General features: G+C 38.4%; 1 protein-coding gene across 3 annotated transcripts in view; it reads right to left on the bottom strand.

Annotated features, from left to right (window-relative positions):
• Positions 1 to 12434, bottom strand: part of LOC133629706 (NEDD4-like E3 ubiquitin-protein ligase WWP1) — a 56520-nt gene that overhangs the window by 30531 nt on the left and 13555 nt on the right. For all 3 annotated transcript variants that reach the window (XM_062020618.1, XM_062020619.1, XM_062020620.1), the window contains 4 exons: positions 10215 to 10353; positions 7883 to 8007; positions 3761 to 3913; positions 1256 to 1319 (listed from right to left, as the gene is read on the bottom strand). In XM_062020618.1, coding sequence (XP_061876602.1) covers positions 1256 to 1319; positions 3761 to 3913; positions 7883 to 8007; positions 10215 to 10353 — 481 coding nt within the window. The remainder of the gene's footprint in view (positions 1 to 1255; positions 1320 to 3760; positions 3914 to 7882; positions 8008 to 10214; positions 10354 to 12434) is intronic.

Genomic DNA, 12434 nt, shown 5'->3' with positions numbered 1-12434 from the left:
GTAGCTTAGCTACTTTTATAGCCATGTGGCAAAGTAGCTTCCATCAAAGCTACAAAGAGAGAAATGTAGTGTGAATCCAGGCCAAACAAATATGTATAAAATCCAATGAGCTGGATGAGAACATCCATGATGATTGGTTGGTGATGAGTCACACTTGGCTAAGGTCAGGGCCAAACATTACGGACTGACCATTAGCATGTGGCATAGCTCGGTTGGTAAAGTGGCCGTGCCAGCAACTTGAGGTTTCCAGGTTCAATTCCCGCTTCCGCCATCCTAGTCACTGCCGTTGTGTCCTTGGGCAAGACACTTTACCCACCTGCTCCCAGTGCCACCCACACTGCTTTCTATGTAACTTAAGATATTGGCTTTCACTATGTAAAGCGCTTTGAGTCACTAGAGAAAAGCGCTATATAAATATAATTCACATCACATGCATTAGAACGTTTTATGTTAACATTATAGCTAAGATCCTATTTTAATTATATTTCTTTAAAGATGTGCGAAAGTGATATTTTGATGAATTTTTTTTAAAAACATGGTAACATCGGAGAAATATTATGCTAACCTCAGCATGTAAACTTTTTTTTTTTTTTTAGCTAATTTTGCATTTGTCTTTAAAACAACTGCCTGAAAGGCAGCAAGCCGCTTTTCGAGCAACACGGGCCGGAGGTTCACAACATATAGCAGCCCCATCAAAATGTATTCAGGAATTTTCTAATGTTTGCGACCATTGCAACAACAACAAGACTTAAAATTGTTGCCTGCTTCTCTTGGACTGCATTTGTGTAGGTGCATGCACTCCCTCGTGTGCACCAGACAGTGCTAAGTAACAAGCCTAAGTTAAATATTATTCAATATAACTAGTCATTGTGAAACATATATTTGATCTGTCAAACCACTAGAGGGAACATAAGCTGGCCAACGGTGTTTTTGCTGTATTTTCTTGGTTGGAAACATTTCTCACCAACAGTCACTTTAAGCAGGAGCCTTTAGGTACTGTGAGAAGAACCCAGTGTAGCAGAACTTACTGGTACATTGGTTGACTTAGGCAGGTTTGTTGACAAACTGAATCCACCAAAAAAATTTACTTTGAGTTAGCTTTCCAATGTTAAGTCTGCTTAGCTGAATGCATTCAAAAACGTTGAGTCCAAACGGCTAAAAAACTAAAAGTAAAACGAATACTATGTATTAAAGAGTTTCCTTTGGGAAAGAATAATCCCAAATAGTTTGGAGAGATTTAGAGAGTTAATTTTACCAATTGGCAACACTTGAAGAAGATTGTCCATTTCCATGGATGGCATCACCATTCTGTTGGACTTCTGGAGGAGTGGAGAAGAACAATTGCATATTAGCATACATTAGATAGAGAGAATGAAACATGACTGTTCCCTGTCAAGTGCTTTGGGTATTTTTAAAGGCCTACTGAAAGCCACTACTAGCGACCACGCAGTCTGATAGTTTATATATCAATGATGAAATCTTAACATTGCAACACATGTCAATACGGCCGGGTTAACTTATAAAGTGCAATTTAAAATTTCCCGCTAAACTTCCGGTTGAAAACTCCTTTGGATGATGACATATGCGCGTGACGTAGCCAGTGAAACAGAGGTATGGATCCCCCATTGAAGCCAATACAAAGTAGCTCTGTTTTCATCTCATTATTCCACAGTATTCTGGACATCTGTGTCGGTGAATCTGTTGCAATTTGTTCATTGCATTATGGAGAAAGAAGCTGAGCAAGCAAAGAAGAAAGTTGTCGGTGCGAAGCGGAGTATTTTGCGAGGGAAGTCAGCAACACAACACAGTCGGTGTTTCATTGTTTACATTCCCGAAAGATGCAGTCAAGACCGAAGAACTCGGACAACAGAGACTCTTACCAGGAGGACTTTGACTTCGATACACAGACGCCTGTAGAGAACTGGGACAACACAGACTCTTACCAGGATTACTTTGATTTGGATACACAGACGCAGACGCGGTACCGCGAGTACGCAGCTGCGCTTCCAAACATTTGATCGCTTGCCCGTACGTGCGTGTCACGTACGTAACTTTGGGTAAATATATAAGCTTTATGAACCTTGGGTTAGGTGAACGGTCCTTTGGGCTGAGTGATTGTGTGTGTTGTGCAGGTGTTTGAATTGTATTGGCGGGTTATATGGACGGGAGCTAGGAGCTAGCATAACAAACACCTAGGTGTTTTTATGCGGGATTAATTTGTGGCATATTAAATATAAGCCTGGTTGTGTTGTGGCTAATAGAGTATATATATGTCTTGTGTTTATTTACTGTTGTAGTCATTCCCAGCTGAATATCAGGTCCCATCCGCGCGCTTCCAAACATTTGATCGCTTGCCCGTATGTGCGTGTCACGTACATAACTTTGGGTAAATATATAAGCTTCATGAACCTTGGGTTAGGTGAACGGTCCTTTGGGCTGGTTGCGTTGTGGCTAATAGAGTATATATATGTCTTGTGTTTATTTACTGTTGTAGTCATTCCCAGCTGAATATCAGGTCCCATCCGCCTCTCACAGCATCTTCCCTATCTGAATCGCTTCCACACCCCACTAGTCCTTCACTTGCACTTTCCTCATCCACAAATCTTTCATCCTCGCTCAAATTAATGGGGAAATGGTCGCTTTCTCGGTCCGAATCGCTCTCACTTCTGGCCGCCATCACTGTAAACAATAGGGAACTTTGCGGAAATGTACAACTGACTACGTCACACTACTTCCGGTAGGGGCAAGCCTTTTTTTTATTCAGATACCAAAAGTTGCGATCTTTATCGTCGTTGTTCTCTACTACATCCTTTTAGCAAAAATATGGCAATATCGCGAAATGATCAAGTATGACACATAGAATACATCTGCTATCCCCGTTTAAATAAAAAAATGTCATTTCAGTAGGCCTTTAAATGTTTGATATAAAATCAATCATCATCATCCCCAATACTGTTTTTAGGGGTGCACTATTTTATTTCAAGCAGATAACTTCCTGCGTTTTAAGACTAACACCTTATTTATACGCATTCTTGTTTAACATTTAGATTCAACTGTAGTTTGTGCACACTTGGAGGTAAAAAAAAAAAAAAAAAGACTCCAAGGATTTGACAAACTGTACCTGCAGATTTGTCCTAACAAAAGCCAGTACATTTAAGGATGTTGTCCAGCACCACCACTTCCATGTCAGATGGCTTCAGCACTCGGGTCGTAGCTGGCAGACTTTAGCACTTTGCAAATGTTGCGGCCATAGGAACAAGCCCCTGTCCTTTCTTTGCGTCTTTTAGGCTTTATGGTGGTTGATGGGATTCGATGTGTTGAAGTTGAATGTTTTTTCCTTTCTCGTGGCATGTTTGCAAAACATTTGCTGCAAATAGTAAGTGAACGTCTTCCTCTGAAACATTGAAGATGTCCCACATGACTGTTTGTTTACCAGGACCTCACAACAGGAGCCCTCAGTATAGGTCATCTCGCCTCAATGTTTTTTTAAAAATTGTTTATCGGAGCTATTTTTTTATATATCAAATGTATTCATGTGACTACATTCTACTAATTATCGGTCCAATATTTATCGTGGACTCCTAATTAATATTATCATCCGCCAATTATGGATTCAACCCCCTTTCACACTTTTTTGGGCTTTCTACCTTCTCCAAAATAGTTGCTATTTGCTCTTTCCCAGTTGAAAAGTGTTATATTGTTTGAGAAATAGCCCACTTTGCACATCTTATTAACAAATTTAACTGAACATTGAACTTACTGGTGCCATTTTCTGCATTTCCATTGGTCAGTGGTGCCAATTCATGTTGGTCACTGTCGGTAAGTCCATCCAAGTAGACTGTAAGTTCTCCTGCAGGCACCACAACTCCCTTGTGAGTCACACTCAGCTTCAGCACCTCTTTCACATTCTCCACTGGGGGGGAAAGAAAATGTGTTGAGAATATAATATACAGTGTTTCCCACACATTCATTTATTTGTGGCGGCCCGCCACGAAAGAATTACGTCCGCCACAAATAGATTTTTCGGCTTTTTTTTTTTTTTGTCCTGTCCAGCTTCTCAGTCAAATCATATAGTTGATGTAGATGCCCATATCGGCTGTAGGATACTTCTCTTGTTGCCTTATTTGTATTTGACTTTATTAAATGTATTTATATTATCATTTGGTGCAGCCGGGCCGGAGCAGGAGGGGATAGAAAGAGAGAAATTATTATGTTGCTGGTAAATAATATGGTTGTAGTAGTAGGCTGAAGTTAAATTATTTAGTATGCACTAATTAAAGGGGCAGAGCTTTAATAGACATTTAACTTTTATATTTTATAAGATATATTTTTTGTAAGAACCACAATTAATAAATATATTTCAGTGAATAACTTATTGTTCAAATCTGTATATAAATATGTACTTAAAGTGTTGTAATTATATTGTAAAATGGATGGATGGATGGACGTTTAAAACAAAACTGTTATTATTAATTAGTAAGTATACATTTTATGAGCCTTTTTAGAGAAAATCATATCATTGTAGTAAATTATGCAAATTACTCGATGATGTCATGGTGACCACGCCCATACCGCCACAGGTGTCTTGGCAGTTTATGGGAAACACTGATATAAGAAGCAATATTTAGTGTAATTAAGGTAAGGTCACATTGTGTTTGTACACAGGTGGTCCTCGGTTTAAGACCTTTCCAAGTTATGACATTATGAACGCGCACTCAAAATTAATTAAAACCGTAATTTTAGTCTGTTGAGATTTGCTGGAAAACTATTTAAAGCATGTGTGGCGAAAGGATACAGTATCTGCTTGGATGGCAACAGCTACACTGCAGAAAATACAGTAAGGTTGCTTTTTAGTTGACTTTTTACACTTCATTTTGTTCCCCTAACAGCAATGTGCCAACGAAAAAAAGTAATCACCGTGTAAGTGAAAATGAACATGTTAGAATAATTATGTATAAGTTATCACACAACACTTATGCTTAAAGGCTGTTGCTGTAGTTATTATCAATTGTGCTGAAGTTGTACTTTTCTATCTGTGCAAAGGCACAACTTGTAATCTTGCTGTGCGAGTTGTCTCGTGTCAGCAGTTTATATCCAGACCCTGCCTGCTGACAGCCAAGGACGGACATCGAGTACCTCAACGCAGACAAAACAGAGACAGGGCGAAATCACGAGTGTCAGCACATTTCCATTCTGAATAATCATGTATTGTGTCTACTGGGGCTGCTTGCATTACCCCTCTCTTCAGAAGCAGCCTCAGTGATGTTAACTAGGGACCTCCCGAATAAATAGAGGAGCACGTGGGCTGTACCTTAGAGCGTAGGGTGGAACTGTAACTGAGTGTATAGCCCAATACGTCTTTCCTCATGAGTAAAATTCAACTCTGTTTCTGCCTGATTCCTTCTTCTTGTCTTGTGTAATAGATAGTTCGGTGTTTGAACCCGACAGAACATCATAAAAAGCTCAGAGGAGCGCCATTGACGTTGTCGTTCATCCAGGTCATTGTATTCTCAGGGCATTCAATCCATCGTTCATTTCACCTCTCATCCAAGTAGGCTTCATATGAGAGAGGATAAAACAACCACCAATATTAGTCACCCATTTCTTCCCAACTGCTTGACATCACGACCCTAATTAAAAATAGAGATTAGTGACGCTCATGAATGCTAAAGGGGTCAATGATTGTGTTGTTACAAGGAGATCTGGGATGACAAGGAGGTATTTACTGTATTTATTCAACAAGCAGCTAGGAGCTAATTATGTGTCTCCATACACTGTGTGGAGCCGCCCCCCTAAACTGATAATAGTCACCTCCATGATGGGAAATAAACGGCATTTCTTAGTATCGTAATTATTATTAACACTGGAGGAAGAGGCTAAACATGTTACACACCGATAGCAAGCATGCTAATAGTTAAGCTAACCACAAACTAGCTTTAAACAACACTAAGAAATAAGTGGTGAGTTTATGAAATGTAGATGGAACTGCAGAAAGTAAGCAGGTAATAACGGTTAATTAACTAGTAGATGACTACGACTCTAGAGAGCGGATGATCTAATAGCAACTGTTGGTGTCAGCACTGATGTAAGGAGAGGGCAGATCCATCCATAAAGTGGTGGTGTCGATACCAAGCAGTCTCAGTACATGATGCGCTAAAGAGTGATGAGGTCAAGATTCTTACCTTCTCAAAATATTTTGTAATTGTTTACAACCTCAACAAACAGGAGCTCTTTGAGGGCAAAAATACAACGATTTAAAAGTGGGGTGTGTTGTATTTTTTGTGTACTTTGACTGTTTCACTGGTACAATTGTAACAAAAGAGAATAAGAAATTAGTTCCAAAATTGTGTCGATATTTTTTTAGCACTCACCATAAATACATTGAACAACTTACAGATAAGACAAGTAATTATCGGCCTATTTCACTCAGGAATAGGGATGATACTCGAAACCGGTTTTCCCGGTTGTTTGATAAGAAAAGAACCGAGTCCTCGGACTCGAATCCCTTTTTGAGAACCGGTACCCGTTATCGAGACCACTATAGTAAAGGAAAAGAGTTGATTCTTTATTCGAATCCCGTCCCGACCAGAAATGCTCCGTGGGACATCGCAAGAAATGACGTCACGTAGCTCAGTCATTAGGCGCAGATAGCGAAAGCAGGAAAACAATGGACGGGAAAAAGCGCTCCAAGGTGTAATAAAGTTCAAAACAAAAGCTATAATCCATCGAATAACTTTACTGAGAGATTTTAGCAGGGTACAAACACATGACCAACACTTTTACGGCCAACCGGAAACATAGCAACCAGGCTAGCAACGCACCTCCTTTACGGCAGCTGTCGCAACCTTCTTAAAACAACCGCAGCACATACATATATATACAACATATCTCCCTTTTTTAACTTTTGGTTTTCTTTCCTTGTAAACGTTACAAAATCACACTGTAGATGTGTTGTCTGTCTAATTATAAATAATGCAGACGAGGCGTGTTGGCTGAGTTCTTGACGTTTACTTTCACAGCGTGGCAACATGCAACACTTTTCGGGGCTACCGCGCATGCTCGTCACTCCCGTTGTATGCTGGGTAGTGTAGTTGTTATATTCTCTAGCTCATAACATTTTTCCCCCATAAAGAAATAATGTTAACTCAATAAAGTGTATTTCTTTTTTTAGCTTTAACTTTTCATTTTTTAGCATTGTAACCACATTTGCAAACAACTTTTCTCTTCATAGAATTTTCTTTCAATAAAGAAATAAAGTGCAAAAATGTCAAAGCATCATAACAAACAGTTATGTCAAATAGCAGCAGAAGTGCACTTTTTGGAGAGCTGTATAATTTTCAGTTTTGTGCCCAAGGGACTGATTTTATTTAACACTATATTATTATTTATACACCTATAGTGATCACAGAGACAGCTTGTTTTTGTGTTACTGTATATATTTGTTTCTCTGAAAAATCCCACTTAATATACTTTGGGTAACAACAGTCAATATTTATTTATTTTATTTTATTTTTTAGGTGGGTAACAGTTAATATTTATTTATTTATTAGATTTTATTTTTTTATTATATAATAAAAGTGAGCTTTTGTTAAACCAAATATTGTGTGTTTTTTTCCATATACAACAACCTATCTGGACTCCATAAGAGAATCGATAAGGAATCGGTTCGATAAGAGGATTCGATAATAGGCTCGAACTCGATAATTTCTTATCAAACATCATCCCTACTCAGGAATGATCGGAATCGGCTGCACAAAACCTTGCAAGAGTATTTGATGTCCTCCAATGTTCTGTGTGCTGTATGACTGAGCTGAGAATGAGCTTCGATATAAGATCCCAATTCAGACTAAAAGTGGACTTGGAAGGTAACTTGTATTCCTACATTTCCTTTCATGCTGCTCCAAGGCTTGCATCAGGTCCAGTGTGGCTTTGCCAAGCAGGGCATCTGCTTTCAGGGTGCGGTGACTCCAGACTTTAAAGTCCACCTGGCTGCGTGCTGTTACATTCCTGATGGGTCAGGAACACAGAAACAAATTACACTGAAGCCGCTAACATAGTTCATTTGTTGACTTGAGTGGGCTGAAGTTAAAAAAAAAACTGTGTTTCCTACAGGACTGCATTTGATTAGTAGCATTATGTTGGGGAGGAGGGCTGTGTCATTGTAATGTACACTAAGAGAGGAATCATCATGCAAAAAGTGAGTGAGTCAAACAGGAAAAGCAAAACAAATATGTTGAGGAATAACAAATAACTATCTTTTGTTGCTTCTTTGTGGTTTTAAATGTCCCAAAAGAGAAGTGTGAGATGGGGGTGAGGCCCACAGCAATACAGTGGTACCTCCATTTACAAGTAACAAGTATTTTGACATGTTAGCTTCTTCTTGTGCTTTAAATTGCCAGCATAAACTGGAGTTACGAGCCTCCCCGCCGCTAGTTGGTGTCATTATTGCAGAATGAACCCTGTAAGATCAAGCCCAAAACATCCCCCAGTGACAGAACCCTGCCCTCAAACCATTAGAGCGATCTGACGGTCAGTCTGTGAACCAGCCAAGACATTAAAAGGCAAACATTTATTCATGAAAATATGGAGAAGCTGCCAATGGTGTGCCCCAAGTGTTTCATTTTGGTTTGTCTCCTGACTCAACAAAATGCACGATTGAGCTTTTTATTCCTCAAAGTACACAGACATACATGTCACTTGCTGTCAAAGACATCCGTGTGCAACGTAAACAACAACAACAACAACAATGGCTATTGTTACACGATGGAGAAGTCCACCAAAGTAAGACATGACTTCATCAAAATGCAATAGTTGTTTGTAGTACATTCTATTCTTTTGTATCTCATACAAAACAGTTTTATCTTTAGACTTTTATCAATCATTCAAATGTGTACTTTACAGTGCAGAAAAAAATGGTGCATTTGGCTGGATTTTTTAAAAAGAAGCTGGAAATGTGTGTTGGCTTCTGCCAACTTTATGGCTGTCATACACATTTCTACACACTAAGGAGACACTCAGAGGTGATGATGGATAACTGCTTAAATAAAGAAATATCAAACAATTACTCCTCAGACTGATTGATGGACACAAAAACAATTATCGGCACAATGAATTCCCATTCAACAGGCCAACATTACGGCATGTGAGCACCCGGAAAACTTCTATCGGCACAAAGTGCTGCCGCACAAACTCCGAGAGAAAATGTAGAAAATGAAGATTACATTTCCTGCAATTGGGTGCATTTAACACTATATTTGACCTTCAGATTTATTCTCACCTACCAACCTCTGGCTGTCTTTTTGACACGTACATGTCCCTTGTAATGTACCACAGTGTTTATAGCTTCCTTCACTAACATCATCATCATTGTAATGTAAAATGATACAACATGCATGCAAAGAACTCAATGTAACATTTGACAACTCTATCCTGTAGCCACACCCCCTCAGTTGTGACCTCATGTCAAAATATACCTTCTTGCTGGCCACTAATACATACTAAAAGGTGCTGCTCTCTAGCCCCACCTTTAAAATTAGAACAACATTTCCCCTCCAACTGGTTTCACGTATCGACACGAATATCGCAGGAGATGTCTATCATGACACACATTAGTCTTAGGAACCCATATCTGATAAACAGGAAGTCGGCCATCTTGGTTTTCGTCTTCCATTTTTCGGGGGGAAAAAGGGCTGGTACTTTAACAAACTGCTCCTCGGGACTTTGACCAAATGAGTGGCGTTTAAAATGACAGATACTACTATAAATTGCATGCTAAGGGCAGATTTAATTTAAATATGATTTGCGTATCTAAATTGGCTGTATATAAGGAGTGGCGAGCCACTACAAAATGGGTGCTGGAACCCACAATAATTGGGATGTACCAAAAAAATTTGCACATCTGAATTTTTTTTGTGGGTACATTTTCTGTATTTGAGCACAAGCCATCTTTTTGTCGTAAATCCACGCAAGTCTTGATACATGAGGTGTGTATTAGGTGTGGTAAGTAGTTGGAGTTAGCAGGCATACCACCACCTACTGTATGGAGTTGTAACCACCAGCTACATTTACAGACAGTCCCATTGTAATGTGTTGATTAGCCAGGGTGGAAAGGTAGGCAGAATAGACATATAACATGAGAATACTGATGTAACGTTTCATGCAAGACAAACAGAACTATCTGATGCAGACACAGAGCAGGAAAAGATGCTTCTTACAGAGTGAGTCTTTCATCCCATTGTGGATTAGAGGAGCTGTGGCACTTGGCTGTGCGTCGCGTCTCCCCGTCTACTGTCACCTCCACGTAGATGGGAGCGCCAAACAAGCTTTTCTTCCTCTTGATTTTGGCACAGGAAACTGGTTATGGAAAAAAAGACAGAGGTAGTTTGACAATTACATGACAAGATAACACATCAATTAAAGGGGACACATTAAGTGGTATTGTAGCAATCGTTCCATATGAATACAAAAGATGAATGAGCCACAGGGAGGTTCCTACTAAAGATGTGCAATATGTAGATGTGTTCCTACTAAAAAATGTAGATGTGTCCCTACTATAAAGATGTGCAAAATGTAGATGTGTTCCTACTATAAAGATGTGCAAAATGTAGATGTGTTCCTACTAAAGATGTGCAAAATGTAGATGTGTTCCTACTAAAGATGTGCAAAATGTAGATGTTCCTACTATAAAGATGTGCAAAATGTAGATGTGTTCATACTAAAGATGTGCAAAATGTAGATGTGTTCCTACTATAAAGATGTGCAAAATGTAGATGTGTTCCTACTATAAAGATGTGCAAAATGTAGATGTGTTCCTACTAAAGATGTGCAAAATGTAGATGTGTTCCTACTATAAAGATGTGCAAAATGTAGATGTGTTCCTACTATAAAGATGTGCAAAATGTAGATGTGTTCCTACTATAAAGATGTGCAAAATGTAGATGTGTTCCTACTATAAAGATGTGCAAAATGTAGATGTGTTCCTACTATAAAGATGTGCAAAATGTAGATGTGTTCCTACTAAAGATGTGCAAAATGTAGATGTGTTCCTACTAAAGATGTGCAAAATGTAGATGTTCCTACTATAAAGATGTGCAAAATGTAGATGTGTTCATACTAAAGATGTGCAAAATGTAGATGTGTTCCTACTATAAAGATGTGCAAAATGTAGATGTGTTCCTACTATAAGGATGTGCAAAATGTAGATGTGTTCCTACTATAAAGATGTGCAAAATGTAGATGTGTTCCTACTAAAGATGTGCAAAATGTAGATGTTCCTACTATAAAGATGTGCAAAATGTAGATGTGTTCCTACTAAAGATGTGCAAAATGTAGATGTTCCTACTATAAAGATGTGCAAAATGTAGATGTGTTCCTACTAAAGATGTGCAAAATGTAGATGTGTTCCTACTATAAAGATGTGCAAAATGTAGATGTGTTCCTACTATAAAGATGTGCAAAATGTAGATGTGTTCCTACTATAAAGATGTGCAAAATGTAGATGTGTTCCTACTAAAGATGTGCAAAATGTAGATGTGTTCCTACTATAAAGATGTGCAAAATGTAGATGTGTTCCTACTATAAAGATGTGCAAAATGTAGATGTGTTCCTACTATAAAGATGTGCAAAATGTAGATGTGTTCCTACTAAAGATGTGCAAAATGTAGATGTGTTCCTACTAAAGATGTGCAAAATGTAGATGTTCCTACTATAAAGATGTGCAAAATGTAGATGTGTTCATACTAAAGATGTGCAAAATGTAGATGTGTTCCTACTATAAAGATGTGCAAAATGTAGATGTGTTCCTACTATAAGGATGTGCAAAATGTAGATGTGTTCCTACTATAAAGATGTGCAAAATGTAGATGTGTTCCTACTAAAGATGTGCAAAATGTAGATGTTCCTACTATAAAGATGTGCAAAATGTAGATGTGTTCCTACTAAAGATGTGCAAAATGTAGATGTGTTCCTACTATAAAGATGTGCAAAATGTAGATGTGTTCCTACTATAAAGATGTGCAAAATGTAGATGTGTTCCTACCATAAAGATGTGCAAAATGTAGATGTGTTCCTACTAAAGATGTGCAAAATGTAGATGTGTTCCTACTAAAGATGTGCAAAATGTAGATGTTCCTACTATAAAGATGTGCAAAATGTAGATGTGTTCATACTAAACATGTGCAAAATGTAGATGTTCCTACTATAAAGATGTGCAAAATGTAGATGTGTTCCTACTGAAGATGTGCAAAATGTAGATGTGTTCGTACTAAAGATGTGCAAAATGTAGATGTGTTCCTACTAAAGATGTGCAATATGTAGATGTGTTCCTACTAAAGATGTGCAAAATGTAGAAGTGTTCCTACTAAAGTTGTGCAAAATGTAGATGTGTTCGTACTAAATATGTGCAATATGTAGATGTGTTCCTACTAAAGATGTGC

The sequence above is a fragment of the Entelurus aequoreus genome, linkage group LG15, assembly GCF_033978785.1.
Source record: "Entelurus aequoreus isolate RoL-2023_Sb linkage group LG15, RoL_Eaeq_v1.1, whole genome shotgun sequence".
Classification (NCBI taxonomy): Eukaryota; Metazoa; Chordata; class Actinopteri; order Syngnathiformes; family Syngnathidae; genus Entelurus; species Entelurus aequoreus.
This window is presented reverse-complemented; position numbering and strand designations above follow the sequence as displayed.